Raw genomic sequence first — 21,142 nt, 5'->3', positions numbered from 1 at the left:
CAGTGAACCTAGTTTAAAGCCCTCCTTACTAGGTTAGCCAGCCTGCTTGCGAAGATGCTCTTCCCTCTTTTCATTAAGTGGCGCCCGTCTCTGCCTAGCACTCCTTCTTCTTGGAATACCATCCCATGGTCAAAGAATCCAAAGCTTTCTCTCCAACACTTTTTCCATGTCCCTTTTTAATTTGTCCTTAATTTAGGCTTGCCCAAATTATTCGTGTGACAGTCTGTACTCCTATGTTCACCCCTTTTACAGGACTATGATCAATTTTGTACAAAGTATGTCTTATAAGGTATCATTTGAAAACTCATAAGTTGCTAATCATTATTGTCCTGGTGAACTATGTGTTACAACATTGTATGTAAAGTTATAAGATTCTACTCTATGATATTACTGAGGCATATTCCACATCTGGAGAGCAGTCACAAACCAGTTCTCTAGAAACAAACAAAATCAAATGGACAGTAACCATTCTTTGGCAAGAAAAGATGTGAGGTGAAAATCTACATCTTAACAAAGAACGAGCTGGTGGTTCCCGTCCACACATACTTTCAGTCTCCTGAATCTCAGCTGGAGATGATTCTCAAAGAAAAGAAAGACCTATAAGAAAGAAGAGCAGATGCCCCAACTGATTCCTCATTTTCTCTCTACCCATGGCATCAACAACACTTGATGAACAAAGGAAGCAACATTGGACTGGGGGAGGGATCCTGACTGAGAGACATTCAACCAGTAAAACTTCTAAAACATGTGGTGAAAGAGACTTTTTCTTTGAATTCAATTAACTTGTTAAGTTAGACATTAGTTGCGTCTTACTTTTATTTTCTTGTAATCAATTCTGACTTTCATGCCTCGTTACTTGTAGTCACTTAAAATCTATCCTTTGTAGTTAATAAGCTTGTTTTACCGTTGTATCTAAACTAGTGTGTTTGGATTCAAGTATTTGGGAAACTCCATTTGGGATAACAGGATTTGTTCATATCATTTTCTATTAATAAAATGACAGACTTTATATGAGCTTGTATACTCCAGGAGAGAGCTCGGCACTACAAGACGTACATTTCTGGGGGAAAGTACGGGACTGGGAATTTGCTGATGTTGCTCTGCAGTGTAATTCATCAGTGGTTGGCTATAGCACTCATACACTGTAACTGGGAATAATTTATATGTTGGAGGCTGTGTGTGTGAGCAGACCATGAGTGGTAGCTCTCACAGCGAAGCAGTGTAAAAGGCACCCCAGGTTGGAGAACTGAGGTGACAAAGCTGTTCATCAGTACAGATTGTACCTTGGGTAATGTCACAATATGGTGGTGACAAATTCTGTCTTCTGTTTATGAACTTCATATGGAATCTGTATCTGTACATACTACTAAGACAATCCTCGCTGCCTGGGTTCTAGCATGTGGGGTCAGAATTTCTCAGTAGTGACTAGTGATGTTTGGCACCCAACTTGAGACATTTTAAAGGGGCCTGATTTTCAGAACATGTTCAAACCAACCCTCTATGTCAGGTCCTTTCCAAAGATGTTTCAAGGTGGGTGCCTAAAATCACTAGTCACTTTTGAAAATCTTGGCCTTCATCTTCCTATACTCAACTTTAAAGTCAAAAGTAAGAGAAGCCAATTAGATGGCACATGCTCAGAAAAATATAGATTGTTTCCAAGTCCTTTATTAAAAAGGTCAAAAGTTGTGATTACAATTTACAGACATGATTTAAAAATTATTCACAAAGGGTTACAGGAACAACTAATATACCAGAGAGAGAACTTAACCCAGCAGAGATCGAAGGTGGGACAGTATAGTAATTTACCTGCTTTATTTATTGAAAGAAGAAATCTGAATCTACGTTCCCCTTTGCCTCTCAGCTGTAAACATTGGAAATTACATGTTTAGCACCTTAAGTCATGATCCTGCAACACTCATGCACAAGTGTGCACTGATGCACTTTACTTACAACTTGACTGTCCTTTTGCTGTCACATGTGTGAGCATTTGCAGGATCTGGGCCCTTCTTCAGAGATGAGTATTTCTGGCTGATATGAAAGTCTGGAGGTTTTAGTACAGTACAGTGATCACACCTCAAAAAATTCATTTCTTTTGAAAGATTCTACTGGTTTGAGCAATATTCCTAGTCTTAAAAAATTGAGACTACCACTGGAACTGATAATCTCGACGAACTCAGAGAACATTAGGTGTGACCATTATATTTTGTTAGAGCAGTGTACATGCTCTAAAGATATGTATCAGCAACATCAATAGATGTGCAATTATGCCTTTAAGACCACAGATTTATTGCTTTTCGGTATGTTTTGTTATGCTAATGGTTTTCATGGTATCTCTTGGTTTTTCAAAAATCACTTCAGGAACTGGGGAACATAGCAAAACAATGACATTTTACCAAATTTCACAAAAGAGGAAAGCCAGTCACAGCATATTTTACGACATTAACAGAAGAGGGAGACTCAGTATGTCCGAGACTCCCCATATGAAAACGCAACTTCAACAGTGCAGTAGCCAATGTCCAAACATCCAGAACTTGCACTTCTGCTGTCTACCATGACAAGACGTAGACAAACTGCACAATGGAGCATGTTTTAGGGACAACACAAATATAAATACAGAAATCATCACTAATATGAAGTTGGATCTGAATTTTACTAATGCAAGGTATTTCACCAAGGGTATTACATCCAGTGATACTGTTTAGTGGGTATTATCCACATCTTGTTGGCATCACAGGGTTTACTTTACCAAGGTGCCTGCAGAATTCCCTACTGCAAGGATGAAGAATACTGCAGATGCCATGATAAGTTTAAGTACTGTGAGTAGCAAGTGTCAAGGTTTAATGGTACCCACTGTATGTATAATTTAGTATGTTATTTGTACCACGCGGGACAAAGCAACTGTATAGTATGCCTTTGTTAAGGCTTTGTGCTGGTTTAAAGGTAGATTTTTTTAAAAAAAGATTGTCCAGCAGTGTCCACTTTGCTCATCTTCAGTGGAACATCTCTTTGTTGATCCACATAAGACTGCGTGTCTCATTGGGTTTGCATTCATACTCGATGCTACCAAAGGCGTTTCCCCATTGGCAATGATTTCGTTTGTGGTAGTCATAGAATTTGACTTGCCAGACTGTCTCAAAAGTGCCGATGTCACTAAACTGCGAAGGACAGGGAATAAAGTTGTTAGTAAGCAGCTCAAATTTTCCCCCTCTTCCTCAATGCAATGTGCCCTCCAACTAAACTGCGCGTGTGAAACACTAATGTAAGGGTTATTCCCCAAGTAGCAAAATCAAAGATCTTTCAAGGTTGCCATAGTGTCCTTCGTGCAATCTTTAGTGCCTAAGCATAATTAGTAGTACATACAGGGCCTGATTCTCCCCTGCCTTGTCCCTCTGCCACTCATTTATACTTGTGCAAGGTGAGTGAAAATGATACCATTCTGACCGCGTACCATTTTATACCCACTTTCTATAAGTGCAAGTAACTTCTGGGGGCAAGGCAGTGGAGAATCAGGTTTATAATGCTTTAAATGAGGATCCTGCAACACTTGGTGAGGTGATGAAAGCAGGTGATTATGCCAAATACATATTGTGTGAAATATATATCACCAACATATGAGACGTGGTTTTCCAGCATTGTGCAAGGTACTGTGCTTGCCAGGAGATCTGAGGTTAGTGGGTTACCTGTGTACTTTGATCTGTACATAGAATTAACCGTAATGAATTTCCTCCTTTTTGCTTTGCCTGCAGTCTCGAGTGTTACCTTATTTTTTCATTTGCGGTGCCATTCAATCTGTAGATTAATGCAAGTTATTACTATGCGAGCTGTTACTGTGCTATCTGTAGACTTCCCTTGGCTTCTATTCCACATTTTTATACCAAACAAGAGTGAGAGAGGCTCCCACTTACATTTTGCTATAATCACTGCTCATTGTAATGTGCTATTGAATCATAATTTAGGGACAAATGACAGAAACTAGGAGATAGCAAAGTATATTCTAGTGGTTGCTTAGGAGATAGCAAGTATGAGTGATTGGGTATGTTCCATTACAATGAAAGAGAATTAAGATTTCTGTATTGGACTTGGCATTTGTCTATGAACTAACATTACTTTAAACATGTTATTTGGAAATGAATGGGACTACAGTAATAATAACTTGGAATTCCAACAGTATGAAATATCTCATGTTTTCCCCCCAACCTCTTGCAAGACACCAGCAGAATACGCTCGCATGAGAGGTACAAGGATAGATTATCATTTTAATTGCACCTGTGTAAATGTGGTAATTACTCCACTGACTTCAACTGAGGTCCTGCAGATTTTCACCAGCACAAATGACCTTGGAGGTTGTCTTTGAAATGTGGGTATGAGGGTTTGTACACGCCAGCTCTAGGCTCAACAGCACATTATATTGGCGTATGTTCTATTTGCAGGAGACTAACCGCTGAAGTCAGTACTACTACAATGGAATAAGTATTACAATGTTTTAAAATATTCCTATTGCTCATTTTAATAATGACTCTTCTCCATGTGACGGTTTTCATTGCAATCATACATTCAGGAGCTGACCTTTGATCATCCACATACTGTATTCACCACTGGAAAGTCATCATGTAAATCCCTTTTCAGAATGACTCTTTCAGCCAGCCTGAAGAAGCAGAAGCTTCAGTGTCTACATCTGACCGATTACAGCTTATTTCCCAGTTGGGCGGTTATTTTGCTTCTGCCTGCTGAGCAGTTAGTAAGCTGCCACTGCCTAACCTAAGGAACACATTTATTACCTCACCCACCTTGTTGCTGCGGAAAGGACACCTTTTCAAAAGAACTCTGCACCCAGCAATGCCCACTGATAATTAGAATTTAGTCATGACCATAATGGGAGCTACTGGGTCCTGAGTTCTTTTGACAATCGGACTTCAGTCATGGGTGTCGCCTTAATATCTGCACTATTACAGGAAGTCACAGAAAACAGTTACTGAGAATCTGAAGTTACTGTAGCAGCTCTCCCACACTCTCCCCAGTGGCTGTGTTCATTCCCAAGGAACGGACATGGTTTCAGCTACCCAGCCTGGGGGCCACTTGTAACCCAAAGCAGTAGAGGCTGAGAGTGCTGTGTAAGCACCGTGCTTAGCCCTGGGGAAAAGGACTGCCTCCTTCTGCTCAAGGAACCCCACTTACCAACCCAGGAATGGCATTGCTAGTGGAGGGAAGTGTCAGCCATCCTCATCTGAGAGGACAGTTAATCTGATGGAGGGCCTTGTGCAATGCACTAAAGGAGTTTGCATGTGTATTTGGGGGAGCAGAGAATGGTGGTGGGGGGTGTCTGTGAACTTCCTTGGAGAAAAAAGTCAGTTGTCATACTGTTGATAGGATTAGATGGGATAGGCCAGGAAATAAGTGATGGGGGTATTGACTTCATAGCAACTGTATAGAAAAGCTGGGCTGGAGAGATGTACAGGGAAAAGAATCCCTCCCCCCCAACCCAAACTGCAGAGCTACCCTGAATAGTCCCTATGATCTTAATGCAGCCCCACTGTGGGATTCCTGGGGAAGGATGGGATGATCTGTGGACATTTTGGCCATGCTGTGCCCCAACCCAATGCCTGAGCACAGGCAGCACCATCTAGGTGTCTGAGCAATCTCTACATGGTTCCCCTAAAGTCCCATCACCCTGCAGAAGAACTACACCAGTTCCACCACCTAGGGACTCTCCAGGACTGCATGGTTAGTAGTGGTAGCTAAAGTAAACTTAGAATCAGAAGGTCCTTTCCCTCTCTTGCAGGTATGTGCCATAGTTCTTTATGCAATCACCCATCTGTGTGCTACAGGGCTCAGTAGTTAGTTATTCCCTCAATCCCTCTGAAGTTGGGCGCAATGAGGTTTTTTAATGACTAACCGTTATGGGGGGGGGTTGTTGTAAGCTGACCAGCCCCCTATCAATATTGCATTACGTAGCTCCTCTCCCCATGGTGTCTGAGCACTGTCTAAGACCATGGTCCCTGCACTCTGAAACCCCCAGTCACCTTCTGGGTGATTTGAGGACTTGCCCTTCCATACAGGCCAGTCCCATGCATCTTGGAATGCAATGGTAAAGGAACAGAGATCTATCCATGGGCATCCAGGAGAGGATACCAGATTCTCTCTTGAAGCCTCTTGCTGCTATTAGAACCATTGCTGCCTGAGCACACAGAGTGCTGGCCCTCAAGCGTGAGCATCCTCAGCCCCTCCCAGGTGTGTGTTAACAAGTGACCTCCCATAGACCCTTCCCATGGTGTGGGCATACGCAGAGCACCCTACAGATCAAAACCTCTGCTCCTCAATGCAACAAGGAGGGGGCTTCTGGGGCACTGGAGCCAACAACTCCCCAGGGTTACTGTCATTGTCAAATGGGCACGTGAAGACCTCAGAATCATTCCCTTAGTTCTCTGGCTTCCAATTCACTTCCTCATTGCTCTGCCAATGAGAGCTTCCCTAATGGACACCCTGCTAGAAATATAGCTGCATGGTAAAATAGCTCACAGGTTTCTAGGAACAAGGCATAATTTGAGTGTTCAAGTACCAGAACAACACCTATATAAATAAATGCCTTCCTAGGATCCTGAAGATGCAGAAATAAGATTGCTGATACAAAGGCCTAACTAAACCAAATCCTATTAAAGCAAATGCAATTTTGGGTTGCATTACAGAGGCATAGCATGCAAGTCATGGGAGGTGATAGTACCTCTCTACTCTGCGCTGATTAGGCCTCATGTGGACAGTGGAGTATGGTGTCAATTTTGGTCACCACTGTATAGAAAGGATGTAGAGAAACTGGGAAGGACGCAGAAGCAAGCAACAAAGATGATGAAAGGGATGGAATGCAAGCCATATGAGCAAAGGCTGAAGGAACTGGGTATGTTTAAAAAAGAGGCGATTAAGGGGGGACATGATAGTGGGCTTTAAATACTTGAAAGGCTGCCATAAAAAAGATGGAGAAAAGTTGCTCTTTCTTGCCACAGTTGGCAGGACAAGAGGCAATGGGTTCAAATTACAGCACTGCAGATTTAGATTAAATCTCAGGAAAAACTTCCGAACAGCAGGACAATGGAACCGACAGCCTAGGGAAGTTTTGGAAGCTCCTTCACTGGAGGTTTTCAAAAAGAGGCTGGAGAGCCATCTGTCTTGGATGGTTTAGACATAACAAATTCTTGGCAGAGGGTTAGACTAGATGATCTTTGTGGTCCTTTCTAATCCTATGGTTCTAGGATTCTATGCCAGCTACCAACAATTAACAAGAGTTTAAGAAGTCACATAACTGAAATTCGATATATTGTGCTCAAGAAATAACTTCTTGTTACCTGTTCTGAAAAAGGTTATCTTGGCTGATAAATTACTAGGAATTTTCTGGCTTTTACCCATTCAAATGCTAGTTTATGACTTGAGGCCCAGTCCTGCTCTCTTTATTCAAGCAAAACTGACTGCTTTCAATGAAAGTTTAGCTTGGAGTAAGGACTCTAGGATTAATCCCTTACAAGGTATCTTCCTTTCCTAGTGTGCATCAGAACATGACTTGTCTGCTGTAGAATTGGAAGAGCAGGGTAACCATCCACACAGAGATACAAAAGGGTGGGGGTCGGAGGGTGGGAAAGAAATTAAAGCTATATACAAGAAGGCCAATTTCTAAAACCTAGACATTTAAATTGGGCTCTATATACTGCTTAAGCACGCAAATGGACACAAACTAGTTTTCAGATTGGACTGTCTAAAGTTAAGTGCCTAAATCTCTTAAAGATCTACATACCTTTAAGCAACTAAATGCTGATTTAAACACCTAATTCCATGTTTAGATACCTATATTGAATACTTAGAAGCCTAAATACAGATTTAAGTACCCACATTTGAAAGACTGAGCTCTTTAGACCAAATCCTGAGAGGTGTTGAATAGCTGCTTACCAATTTCAAATCCTGTTGACTTCACAGTATCTCAGGATTTGATTCTAAAGCTGCTGTTTGAACAAATATTGTTATTGCTTCATTTCAGTACCAAAAATCAGCCTTCAGAAGCCTGGGCCTCCTATGGGTTTATGTTAAAATATGTCCAAAGGAAAAATAAACTACTGGATTTTCAGGGCTCACAGACGTGCTGTGCTGTAGGAGTAAAAACTTCATGGCTAGCAGAATGGAGATACTTTATTTGGTGAAGTTTGATTCTTCGAAAGCATCATTTTCTCCACATTCTCTAAGGGGACACAGCAGAACACAACTGCTACACCTATTGATGGAATTTAGTGGACATTGCCTTTGTAACTTGTACAGAAAATAATCTTGCATCTTAATCTTATACCTTTGAAAAGAAAATACATTCTCAGAATTCAGAAATTATGCTGGGCATTTGCTTTTCATGGGTAAATTCTCATATTAAGCAGGCAGTGGTATGTTGCAGTGATGAATATGGTACAAAGCACTTAAGGGCTAATGAAATTGCCCAGGAAAATAAAAGTGTATCTGCTATTACCTCTCATTATAAGGCGGTATCTCAAGTTAGGATATAGACCGCCGATGTTAAGTTACACATGTGTAAACTATTTACAGTGGTGGCACGCTTCTTAAATTACTCAATCTTTTTAGTATGTCGCACTAGTAAATAAAAAAAAAGTACTTGAAGACTTAAAAATTTAAATGGGAATCTACTTAATTTAGTACAGTGCTCTGATAAGTGATTTCTTTGAGTGGGTACCTATATACCATAAATGGAAAGATTTTGCTCTTTCGATGACTACATATATCAAATGAGTGTGTCTATATATAAATATAAATTCCTCTAAACAGATTTTCAAGGTAATCACAAATCAATATTTAAAACCACTTTGAAAACATTTCAATCATTATTGACATGAATTGACGGGGTGGAACCCCTGCGGATAGGGATTGCCATAGTAATGATAAGTGCAACAGAAAATGTAGCCTGAGCACACATCAGGATAGCAAGGGCAGAACTCCAGCTAGAAGTACAGAGAAGAGCAGAAATTTAACACTCTGGGCCAGATCCTCAGCTGGTGTCCATGGAGCTATGGGCAATTTCTTCCAGCTAAGGTTCTGCCCCTCCATCTTATAGAGGTAGACAGTGAATACCAAGAAGACTCCACCACACAAACATCTAGAAACCATATAAAACTTTTTCTGAAGAGACCTGTGGAAATCTACTGCTTCTCTGATCTTCCTACATTAAACTGACAATATACCTGCTCCCATCTTCATTATTTCACATTTAATTAACTCTTAAGGGTTCAGTCTTCTCATCCATCTGAGCAAGTAGTTGGAAATTTTACATTCCTTTGCAGTTTTCCTTTCAAACCAAGGTGAACTCAAAAAAGTCATGTGAAAGGTTTAATAAGCACTCAGTCAGGTTCTTTAGGAGGAAAAGCGTATGGATTTTTATTTACTGCACAAGCACTCCATTGATTCTGAGTTAGCTCAGGCTTCAGGAAACATCTAGTTCACACTGGGTGTGCGAAGAGGCTTAACAAAATCATTAGCATGCTCACTCCCATACTCATATTAATGGTAGTAGTAACTCGATATCCTTAAGGAATGATGTTGGCTTCTGATTTGTAATAGTTTTAGCTTGGCGGTAGCTTAATAGTCTATCAACTTTGAAGCGTGCTGCTTTACCCCAAATGCAGTGTAGAACAGAAGTGTCAGGATGCCTCAGTGGGATTTTTTCCTATGCACAATAAAATATTACAGCTAGGAAGCAATGTTGTTGGAAACCTATTGGTTGAATTCTGCTTTGCTGCTTACAACACATGTACACTTAGCAGTCAGAGAAAGGAGTGCTTTGAAAGATTTAGAAGTGATCTATTCAGACAATTCCAAAGCCATGTATATGGTCTCCTGCCCCAAATTCTTCATCTGGAAATTGCTGGCTAGGTGAAAGGCCCCTTTGGGAACGGTGCCTAGCTAGGGAAGGAAGTTATGGAGCATTGTCAGATCCCCATAGATGTGTGAACAAGAATATTTAGCAATTAGGCTGGTCAGACCTCAAGATTTCCCAAAATCTTTAAATGACATCTCTTCGTCCCCTGCCCCCAATTTCTTAGCAAATTTCAGTCTGAGCAAAATAACCTGAGAGACGAAGCCTGAAATGGAAGTGTCTACCACATTCCATGTCCTGCCATTATAACTGTTAATGGTGATTTTCCATTTGCACTACTGGGACTATAAAATGTTAGTATGTGATCACGGCAAACTCTTCATATGTGGTTTTTAGAAGTGTAACATGTTTAATATGACTGTATTTGGTCTTGAAGCAATTACAACATGCATAATAGCACTCCTTTCCCTAGTCTTTTTATGTTACTGTCCTTGGATAATATTGGTGGGGCTGGTAACACCACCTATTATAAAGGTTGCCCAACACTTTCCATTATTAGACCCTATGTTTAATTGCTCGCAACTTTGCCAAACTTTAACAATTGCCTTATAGGAGTGGCAAAATATTTACAAGTCTGTATTTTATATACTAGTAAGATATTACTTGAAATATAAAGCCTCTCAAGGAATAAATTATTTTGACTCAATTTGTTTATATCTAGGCGTCCAGTCCCACAGCCTTTAGATATGCAAAATGTAAGGGCAGCAGGATTGGGCCCAGAATAGCAAAATAAAGCCCCCATCCTGCAGTCACATACAGCACATGCTTAATTTTATGTTTGTTTGTAGTTCCATTGGCTTCAGAGGGAGAAATGCCATAAAGTTAAGCCAGTGCGTAAACGTTTTCAGCACTGGCACCTAAGAACCTGAGCGCAAGGCGAGAACCCCATTGCCCTCAGTAGGTGGAGGGGCTGGGTCCTCTCTGTGGATGTGAGAATTACTTAGAAGAATAAAATTGATTTTCCTTAAAAACAAATGAGTATTTGTTATACCAGTGTCCACACGGAACATAGAGGGAAGGTGTGGCATGCTATTTGAAACATGGTTTGTTAAGTTAGGGGGGACTTTGTCTAACTCAGGAGCAGCTCAGTGAATTGAGCAATGCAGGGGGTCAGGTAAGGTCATCCCTTTGCAGTACTTCTCAGTGAGACTTGCAGGTTGCTGTGGCTAAAGTAATAGTGATTTCAGTGTGTGGTTCTGCTATGGCCTCTTTCATACTTTGTAAGGATATTATATGCAACATCTTAAAGTCTACACTTTAAAATAAACAATGACGGAGATTTACAACAACGAATCCTTTCTATGTTTTCCCATTTACCAGCTGCCAGAATCTCACCCTCCCCAGATCTCATTCAGTTCTTGACTCCATTATCTCCCTTGCCTCTGTACGCACTATAGTGTCCAGCACGTGCTGCCCATGCTCAGAGGGATGGTACCTGTATGTTGACCTGTAAAGGCTGTCTTTGCCCACTTTTGGTGTGAGGCACTCCTTCTGTATCGTAGATTCCCGTGTAACAGACGACCTGGGGATCTCTTGATTTCTCTTCCAGGGGGATGTTCACTCCTCCTATACCCATAGTCCTGAAATAGACAGGCCTGAAGCAGTTTGAAACAACCCTTGACCCCAAAACAATTACAAACACAAACCCTGGACACCTGCCATTATCATCCAAGCTGATGAAATCGACATGAAGGTGGAGTGCCCAGACACTGCACAGGCACAGTCTGGGAGGAGTGGGGTCACTCATGGGCTTTCACACAGATTATATTCCATGCAGGAAAGCACAGAAACGCTTGTACCTGCTGTCTCTGCAGAGGCCTGTTTTATGGCATTCTTAATAATAAGAATAAAAAAATGGTGCTGCTGACTCATTTTGGCTGATGGTGCCTGATTTGGCAGGCTGAGTAGTAACCCGGAGCAGAGACATGGAGTATAATTCAAAGGTGAAGGTTTGATTTATTGCAGCTGAGCGTTAGCCATTTTAATGAGCTTTTCAGCGTGAGGATCGCGTTTCCTGGATAGCTGTGCTTGTCCAGCCAGAGGCAGCGCCCACCCCCCAGCCTCCAACACACATCCCTTCTTCCTTCCCACTCCTCCACTACTGGCGAGCCAAAGGACTGCAGAGCTAGTAGAACCGCTTCTCCTTCCAGATCAAACACCGGGAAAACCCCAAGAGGGAGAAGTGGTGCAAGCCTGGGAGGCTTCTTAATTGGGCTGATCTCAGGGAAGCTGCACAGTGGGGGTGGGGCGGGAATTCTCCTTCCCTATCGAAGGAAGGAAGATGTATCTCTTCGGAAAGAAAACACACACACACCCCCTTTGCAGCGATCCACTGTAATTACACACACACCCCCTTTGCAGCGATCCACTGTAATTACACACACACACACCCTTTGCAGCGATCCACTGTAGTAACAAACACACACTCACACTTTGCAGCGATCCTCTGTAATTACACACACACACACAGCCTTTGCAGCGATCCACTGTAATTACACACACACACACACAGAGCCTTTGCAGCGATCCACTGTAACTATACACACATACAGCCTTTGCAGCGATCCACTGTAATTACACACACACACACACACACACACACACACACACACACACACACACACAGCTTTTTGTAGCGATCCACTGTAATTACAAAGGGAGGATGCTGAGGTAGCAGCCGGGGAGAGAAGCGCCCCACCCAGACACAGGGCCCTCCAAGTAAAGGGGGGGGGGCGCAAAGGAAATCCTGCGCTGTCAGCTTGCCAGGAAAAAAATATCAGCCTTCTACAAATAGCCAGTGGGCAGGGGAGGGAGGGAGACCGGGAGCAGCGACAGACCCGCAGTGCGGCGCACTTACGTGGCATGCACGACCCCTGGCTTCAGCACCACCTCGACCGTGTACTTGGCCCCTGTCAGGAATTTGATGGTCCTGTTCTGGTCGAACCGCTGCCCGTCCACCTTGAAATAGACCGGCCCGTCGTTCGGCTGGATTTTCAGGGAGACGTTGATTTTCACCAGCTTGGGGATCTCGCCCATGGTGTCCCAGCAGGGGCCGTGCGGCTGCCCGGGACTGGAGCGAGCGAGCGAGGGATGGAGGGAGAGAGAGGGGAAGAGGAGAAAGCAGGAGGAAGAGGAGGGGCCGCGTCAGACCCGAGCCAGCCCAGCCCTTCCCAAAAGCAGCTGATGAATTTTTCTAATGGGGGGGGGGGGGAGCATCTGCGCTGAGGCTCCCCCTCCCCGCCCCCCGCCCTTCCCTTCCCCCAGCCGGATCCCGGCGCCGCGCAACGGGGGCTTTTGTAGCTGGTCACATTTCAGCCCGTTTCCAGGGAATTAAACCGGCCCTGATTGCACCCGCCGTAATCCACTTTTCCTGCGGGAGGGGCCAGGCCGTCCTCGCCCAGCGAGCAGCAGCCGGCGCGGCAGGAGATCGGGAATGGCACAGAGGGAGAGTGAAACCAGAGCGGAAATGGGGGAGCAAAGGGAACGGCTCCGCGCAGGGTTTGTGATTCCCTAAAGCAGAGCGGGCCTCCTCCAAACTGCAAAGCGTGCGAGCAGCTGATGCTCTCTGTATTACATCTACACACACAGGCTGCGTGTGCTCCGTTTCCCTAGTGCTGGAAAGGACTCCAGAGATGATCCATGCACCATATTAATGGCACCCACGTATCTCCAGCTTCCCTGGAGGACGGTGATTAACCCTGGGAAAACAGTCTAGCCCAGATACGAGGTCACACACGACAAAGAGAACGGGGAGGGGTGGGGGAGGGCTTAAAGGGACTGGATTAATTCAGAGGAGGCCTTTTTACCCTTCAAAATCGGGCGGGAGCCCTTTTCAAGTGAGGGGAGCTAGTTTAATTGATGAGACTTTTAAATCTAGTTCCACTGCTACATCATTAACTGAGTATTAGGTCTAGTACAAACTGCACTTCCTGACTAATTCCTACACTGGTGCAGTCAACTGAGTATTGTCTACTTTATCTTATGAATATCTTATTAGGAGAGGAAAGATTCCAAAGTATGAATGCAGCGCTTCTGATCTTACTGCCCCGGCTAACTCCCTTATAGTTAGATTTCTCATTCACTTGGATGCTGGGGGATCTAGCGGTGTCCAATCAATAGGTAAAGAGTCCCTTTTAAATCATCTGCAGGCAGAAAAGAGCATTTGAATTCTATAATAAAGCTAGTTTGGGGCTTGAAGGTGTTTATATGCATGTGTGTGTGTTGGGGAGGACTGTTTGTACAAGAGTAAAAAAAAAAAAGACTTGGTCATGATTTGTGCTTGGCATAGTTAATAATCTTGGGGATCCCAAATGAGGCCTAGGACTAGGGTAATAGTGGTTTCTACTTTCCACTTTCCAGACTGTTACTCGGTACCCAGCAAAGCGATGTCTAGCTATAGTTCAGTGCCAGCTATAGGGCAGTGGCCCTGCAGGAGGAGCTGGGACCTGCTTTCAGCACCATTGCAGCGGACAGTTACCGGCAGCAGGTCTGCACCTGGGAAGACTTGGCTGATTTTACACAAATTGTGTCCATGCAGCAATTTAGACGTTTTAACCCCTCTGGCTCTGGGCCCTGAAGTCCTAGTCTTTCCTCCACTAAAACTCCCCCTGAGTGAGAACGGATCAAAGACGTCAAGGTTGGGCCTATGAAACAGTTGTTATTTTGTCTCCTTAGACTGGAAACAAGCCAAACCGGGACTGCAAGCAAGACACAAGAAGGGTTTATTTGTGGTGTTGGTGTTTGGATAGCCCCTTTTCCTCTCCAGCTGGGTAATGGGTGTAACTTCAGGTGTTTGAGCCCCTCTTTTAGAGATGTGACTTTATGTGGAGTTTGCATCACATGTGATGCAGCGTGGGAACAATGCACTCGGTCACCCATTCAGCAATGTAGACTCTGGCTGCAGAAAGCCAGGCCCAGCATCCGCTGCTATCCCCATCCACACTAAGACTTCCAGACCAATTTCCCGTGTGATGTGGATTCCTTTCATCTGATCTCCAGGGGACTAGGGGGAGCTAATCAGCAGGCAAGCCAGGCAGAACCAAGAAGTTCCAGCAGCCACGCAATACATTGTTGCATATGCACTTTTATTGAACTGAGAGATCTGTAGAAGTGTAAGGATAATCTATAGAAGTATAAGGATGATCAAATGTCACAACTCATTCTCTCCAGTAGCAAAATGCAACACTGGAAAGTTTGATGAAGGTAGTAGTGCTGCATGAGGCCCAACTCTTGGTATAGCCAATGATGCCTCAAGAAGGTGCATTGTTACCATGGCAATTTACCAGGCCCAGGAGTCACTTGGCAAGGGCGTGACTGTGGTAACCACTGCTTGGTGAGGACATGGCAGGATTGTAGTAGCTAAGCCTGGGCTACAGAGGGTTTGCAGGGGGGTGGGGATGTGGCCTATGTGTTACCTGCACACATTAGGGCACCCCACATTTTCCCAGTCTGTAGGGCTCCAGACGAAAAGCACCTACCCTTACCCAATCCATAGGGCTCAGGGTGTAACTAACCTGGTCAATTTAAGTACCCACACCCTTTCCCAATACATAGGGCTCTGAGTGTATACTGCTTCTGCAGGTCTGCAGGACCTTTTACCAGTGAAAGAACCTTACACAGTAATTTACTACATAACCTCTATTTATTAACCATCACCAAAAACAGACTGCATACGCTACACATACAGTGCTCACCACTCCCAATAAGACAGATGAATTTTTCTTGATGGCCAGTCAGGATCAGGTCCATCTGGAGGACTCCAGTTTCTGCACTGGCAGCTCTGATCTTTGGGGCTGTGTCCTGGAGTTGGTTCCCAAAGAACTTCCTTTTGGACCCCAGTTTATATAGTGAAATTTGAGTCCTTTTTAGTTATACCTTAACCAATTATTATACTAAAATTTTACTAACCAATCCTAACATAGTGTAACAAAATTCTCTAACCAATTATATCCCACTACCCTAATTAACTTACACCAAGTCAAACTAATTATACAGCAGACAAACAATTAAAGAACCAGACAGAGACCATACAGATAAACAATAGGGAAGTGGGGACCATAATGACAAAACAATAAAGAAATGAGGATTTATAGACTCATAGACTCATAGACTTTAAGGTCAGAAGGGACCATTATGGTCATCTAGTCTGACCTCCCGCATGATGCAGGCCACAAAAGCTGACCCCCCCACTTTCCCTTAACTCAGCTGTTGAAGTCTCCAGATCGTGATTTAAAGACTTCAAGTTGCAGAGAATCCTCCAGCTTGCGACCCCTGCCCTATGCTGCGGAGGAAGACGAAAAACCTCCAGGGCCTCTGCCAATCTACCCTGGAGGAAAATTCCTTCCCGACCCCAAATATGGCGATCAGTAGAACCCCGAGCATACAAGCAAGATTCTCCAGCCAGACCCTCATTTTACCAGCGATGGCACGTTATTGCCTAATTGACTAAAACCACTTATCCCATCAAACCATTCCCTCCATAAACTTATCTAGCCTAATCTTGAAGCCAGAGAGGTCTTTCGCCCCCACCGTTGTGATTTCACAACCACAACTATTGATAAGTGATTTCTTGACAGACAGAATGCTATCAAACTAAGTTTTTTTTTAAACCATCTTAAGATCTGTTTCTTTCTCTGGTGATAGTGGGTGCCATTGGGCGGGGTCTCTTTCTTAACAGCCTGATATTACATTGTTTTAATGTAATTTAGATGGAATGTGAGGATGTGACTTCCTGCTTCTCAGCTAATGGCTGCTATTTTAATCTGGCTGCAGACGAAGGCCTTAGGCTTCAGGCCTTACAATATGTCTGCAGACAAAGGCCTTATCCTTACATACGCCCTGCACCTCCCCAGCCCTTCCCCCATGGCGTGGGCTGTGTGTGCAAGGAACTGCTGCCAAGCCCCAGGCCCAGCTCATGCACCGCTCCCTGCACTAGCCCAGCTAGCAGTGATGGTGGGAGCTTCAGCTCCTGGGTTCACTTGCCACATCTTCACAATAAATAAGGCTACGCTATTAATAGCTATTCAATTATACAGTGGGTGGGGTGGAAATAACTGTCTTGTGGTTTGGGCCTCATCTGTCAAAAAAGCCACCACTGGACTTTGGTGAACGGTGAGAGAACCTTCGACTGACTGTAGTGTGGGAGGCCTCACCCCCAAGCTGTCTGACACGACCGGTGAGTAGCCATTATACCGGAAAGCCTCCAGTGCTTTGTCTTAGCTCACATCTTTAAAGAGCTGTAGGTAGATGGGCTTCCAATAAGGCACCATATGACTCTTGCACTGCACTGGAGTACAAGGTCAAGAGAGTCTTTCTGACTCATACTACAGCAACCCATCAGAGCAAGCACACCAAGCCAATCAGTCAGAGGAGCCTCTTGCTCAAAGCAGAATAGAGACAGATGGAAGAAGAGATGCTTGAAGACAAGATGCATGCTTGTGTGGTGGGGTATAAAAACATCACACTGGAACTGAAGGGGTTAGGGAGCAACTCTGGGCCCAGGTGACCCTGCCCATTCCCATCTGCAGAACATGCTCCAGCTGGAGGTGGAGCTTAAAAGGGAGCTAGACAACTCACAAGGGGCTGTGGTAGGGCAGGGCGAAGGGTCTACCCTAAGTGCTCTGGAAGAAGGATGCTGCAGAAGCCTTTCCCAGGGAGCAGGTACCTGCCTGCTGAGCCCCAAGGGGCTGAAGTTTCAGTTACTCTCTGTTTTGTTACTACTTTGTCTCAAGATGTAAGATCTTGGCAAGGTAGTGAGTGGTGGGAAGAGGGAGAGGGAGGCAGCCTTAAGGCACTCCCATGTGCTGGCCATTGTTGCCTCTTACAGGGCCCTAGGCCAGAGCTTGGTGGAGTGGGAAGGCCTGGACTCCCCTACCAACCACCCTTATTATGAAAAGCATGAAAATCCTCACTTCCAGACTCCCTCTTGGGAAGCTAGGGGAGGGGAAAAACTCTGTAAACTCTGCAACTGGGACTGGACACAGGCAGGGGCCAAAAGACAGACTGAAGTTCCCCCCAGTTGTGAGGCTATAGGACCCAATATGTTCCTTGGGACTCTGTTACTCCACGGAGGGATAAGGCTAATTGGTGACCTGACCAGAGGATTGAGTCAACACCCACCAAAAGCCAGAACACCACAGGGCGTGACAATGGCCAGTGAGAGACATTGGAGGTGGGGAAAGTAGCGACCTAGTGTTCTAACCACTAGGCAATGTTGCCAATGAGCACTGCCCATAACAGCTTGTGTGCCCCTTTCCACACTGTGCATGCTTCAAGAATTTAGGAAATAATTTTGTAATCCAGTACACTCCCAATTCTACATAAAGGGCCAACTTCTTGCGCCGTTGAGGTCAATGGCAGAATTCCCATTGACTTCAGTGGCTCCAGGACTTAGCGCCAAATTTCTTTTGGGAAGATGTGTGTATAGATAAATACTTTAAAATTCTGTTAACACAAGACACATAGGAATTGTCATACCAGCTCAGGCCAGTAGACTCTCTAGTGCAGTGGTCCCCAACCTTTTTCGTCTGGCAGGTGCCAGACGACGAGCCACCGCGGATCGTGGCCGGTGGACGAGCATCTGCCGAAATACCGCAGAGAAGCAGCAACGTCAATAGGCGTCGCCGCTGAAATGCCGCCGACAAGCAGCGTCATCCAGAGGCGTCGCCGCCGAAATACCGCTGAAAATCAGCGGCATTTCGGCGGCGACGCCTCTGGATGACGCTGCTTGTTGGCGGCATTTCGGCAGGTGCTCGTCCGCCAGCCAGTACAAAGGTGCACATAGATGCCCCGGCGGGCACCATGGCGCCCACGGGCACCGCATTGGGGACCACTGCTCTAGTGCAATATCCTACTTCCAACAGTGGCCAGCATCAGATGCTTCAGAGAAAGACGCAAGAAACCCTGAAACTAGCAGATGTGCATAATCTGCCTCTATGAAGGTCTCATCCTAATCACTAATAGTTAGAGATTGACTGAAGCAGAAGGTTTTATATCCCTTCCAATTTTTTGGTTGGCATTTACTATTGTGACTCTGAATATTCTTGCATCCGTATAATTGTCCAGTCTGTCAAACAGAGGGTACTGTAGTGGGTTCAAGTGGTTCCTCCTTGTCAGCCTCAGTGGGAGGCCACTCCGCCTCACTATGCCACCTAGTTGCTGACAGCCAATTGACAAAGGATTAGCATGGTATGTGTCAGTAAAGAATCTAGGGCCCTGGCCCCTTGGGGCAGGGCAGGGGCAATTAGCAGCAGTCTATAGTGTAGCTCCCTGGCTGGGGCAGACAGCAAACACAGTTCATCCATGGCCTAAGGTGGGTAGGCTGCTACCCCAGGAGTGAGATCAGCAGCAGGAGGTAGGGAGACCCGGGCCCACCCTACTCCACTGGCTCCCAGCTCAGGGCCCTATCAGTGGCAAGTGGCTCCACCACTGGGTTAGCAGGGTTCCTACCAAAACACGCTGGCTGTGGTTTCAGCAACACAACCAGACTAATGTCTGTTTTCCCTGGTCTACTTCCTATCCCTACTTGTTCATAGGGTCCTGTGGCTCATGGGTCCTCGATCTCCTCGGGGTACTTGGCAGCCAGCAGTCCCGGCAGCTCCTTGGGGTACTCATCTGGTGGCAGTCTCAGTAGCTCCCCTCTCTCAGGGTTGTCCTTCAGGGATTGGCACTGCTTGGTCCTTGGTCCAGGAGCTGGCAGTAAGGCAGAGGCATCTGACTTCTTCCCTGGCTCTGGCCCAAATGAGCTAGAGGCCCAGCCGCTTATATTTCCTGTTATGCCCCTCTGCTTCCAGCGTGGGTGGGAGGGGGTGGGGGGGTGGAGGTGGGGGATGGGACTGCCGTGGATCCACCCATCAGGGGGTGCAGAGTGATTCCTCCCTGTCAGCCTTGTAGTGAGGACACTCCACCTCACTACAGTACATTAATGGCATAGCTCATGAGTAACAGCTGTGAGAATTTTTCAGCTAAGTCACCTATTTAGCACTAAAATATATCCTCTCTTTCTATTTTTAAGGATTGCCTGCTCACATTCCAGTGCAATGTAGCACCAGGCAAACAGAAGATCAAATAAACTGTGTCCCTTTGTGTGTCTAATTTATTTAGCAAAGTGTTTTCATTGTAGTGTCCTTGGAGAACAACAAGAAAAGGTATTGCTGAACACCTGAACAGATACAATGTTCAGCAATACCTTGTATTGTGTGGTGGTATGTGACCACCATACAATATACTTCTGCATCACATAATGCCATGTACAGTTCTAGGTGTGTGTTCTGAGTTTCCATAGAGAAGAGATGAATGGGGCAACTCACACCTCTCAGAGCTTATTGCCACATTCAGTTGCACTAGCAGCACTGCAGTCGACAAATGACTGTCACAGACAGCAAGAGCTCCAAAATGGGGACGTTGTTACATGGTGAAACAATGGCATCTCACAATGGACAGTCAAACAGAGGACTATAGAGCAAGATAAAAAGGGGGAAAGGGTGGTTTATCCTAAGTATAATGTGGTAAGAGGGCACAGATATTCGTATGGATATTAAGGAAGGTCTTGAGGGGAAAAGCATTTTAAGAGTGTGGGATTTTCAAAAGTGCTCAGCGTTGGCCTAACTCAGCCCCCTTTTGAGTCAATGTAAATTTCCCATTTATGTCAATGGGAGAGGTTTAGCCAACACTGAATAATCTTGGCAATGCCATTCTAACTATATGAAATGCATCTTTTTTTTTTTCCGGTAGGGGATTAGAGTAGTATGATAACTCAGTTATTACGATCAAATCTTCTGTTATATACCCAAACCAATATTTTATAGCTCTACAGAAAAGAGACCCATGGAGAACACTCTTTCCTATCTCATTTGCCCATTGTAATACAATTCTCTGTTTTCAGAGCATTCTGCATGGGATTTCATGCATTTTGAGGATTGCAGAAGGTTTTGGTTGTAGTGAGTTAAGTGGGGTAAAAAAAATACAGTAACCTTATGTTAGAGAGCTGGAAAGAGTGTGACCTCAAAATGGGGTATCTAATAATGGCTGCCCTCAGGAATCAGTTATAACTGTCTCTAGAACTGGCCATATCATGTTGTGGTAAATTGTGTGAAATGGACAGCATTGATTGGAACTGGTTTCCTTACTAAACGATAGGTCAGATCTATAAGTTAAGCCTGAGGACAGTTTTTCATGTTATTTCTGTATGAATGAGCATCTTCTATAGCCGTAGCTAGGGCTGTGATTTTTGTC

The 21,142-nt window shown here is 44.6% G+C and overlaps 1 protein-coding gene across 1 annotated transcript; it reads right to left on the bottom strand.

Annotated features, from left to right (window-relative positions):
* Positions 1-2,990: 2,990 nt before the first annotated feature.
* Positions 2,991-12,946, bottom strand: CNRIP1 (cannabinoid receptor interacting protein 1). The gene is made up of 3 exons (XM_065402207.1): positions 12,768-12,946; positions 11,346-11,490; positions 2,991-3,155 (listed from the first exon to the last, which is right to left on the bottom strand). The coding sequence occupies exons 1-3, from the start codon at positions 12,944-12,946 to the stop codon at positions 2,991-2,993; spliced, it is 489 nt and encodes a 162-aa protein (XP_065258279.1).
* Positions 12,947-21,142: the final 8,196 nt, after the last annotated feature.

Source organism: Emys orbicularis, chromosome 3, assembly GCF_028017835.1.
Source record: "Emys orbicularis isolate rEmyOrb1 chromosome 3, rEmyOrb1.hap1, whole genome shotgun sequence".
NCBI lineage: Eukaryota > Metazoa > Chordata > Testudines > Emydidae > Emys > Emys orbicularis.
This window is presented reverse-complemented; position numbering and strand designations above follow the sequence as displayed.

Excerpts from the sequence above, each read along its gene's own strand:
- CNRIP1 (XM_065402207.1), bottom strand. The coding sequence starts at position 12,946 with ATGGGCGAGATCCCCAAGCTGGTGAAAATCAACGTCTCCCTGAAAATC. Across the intron at positions 11,491-12,767 it reads CCAGGGGTCGTGCATGCCAC|GACTATGGGTATAGGAGGAG; the intron begins GTAAGTGCGCCG and ends TGTCTATTTCAG. Across the intron at positions 3,156-11,345 it reads CTTTACAGGTCAACATACAG|TTTAGTGACATCGGCACTTT; the intron begins GTACCATCCCTC and ends TGTCCTTCGCAG.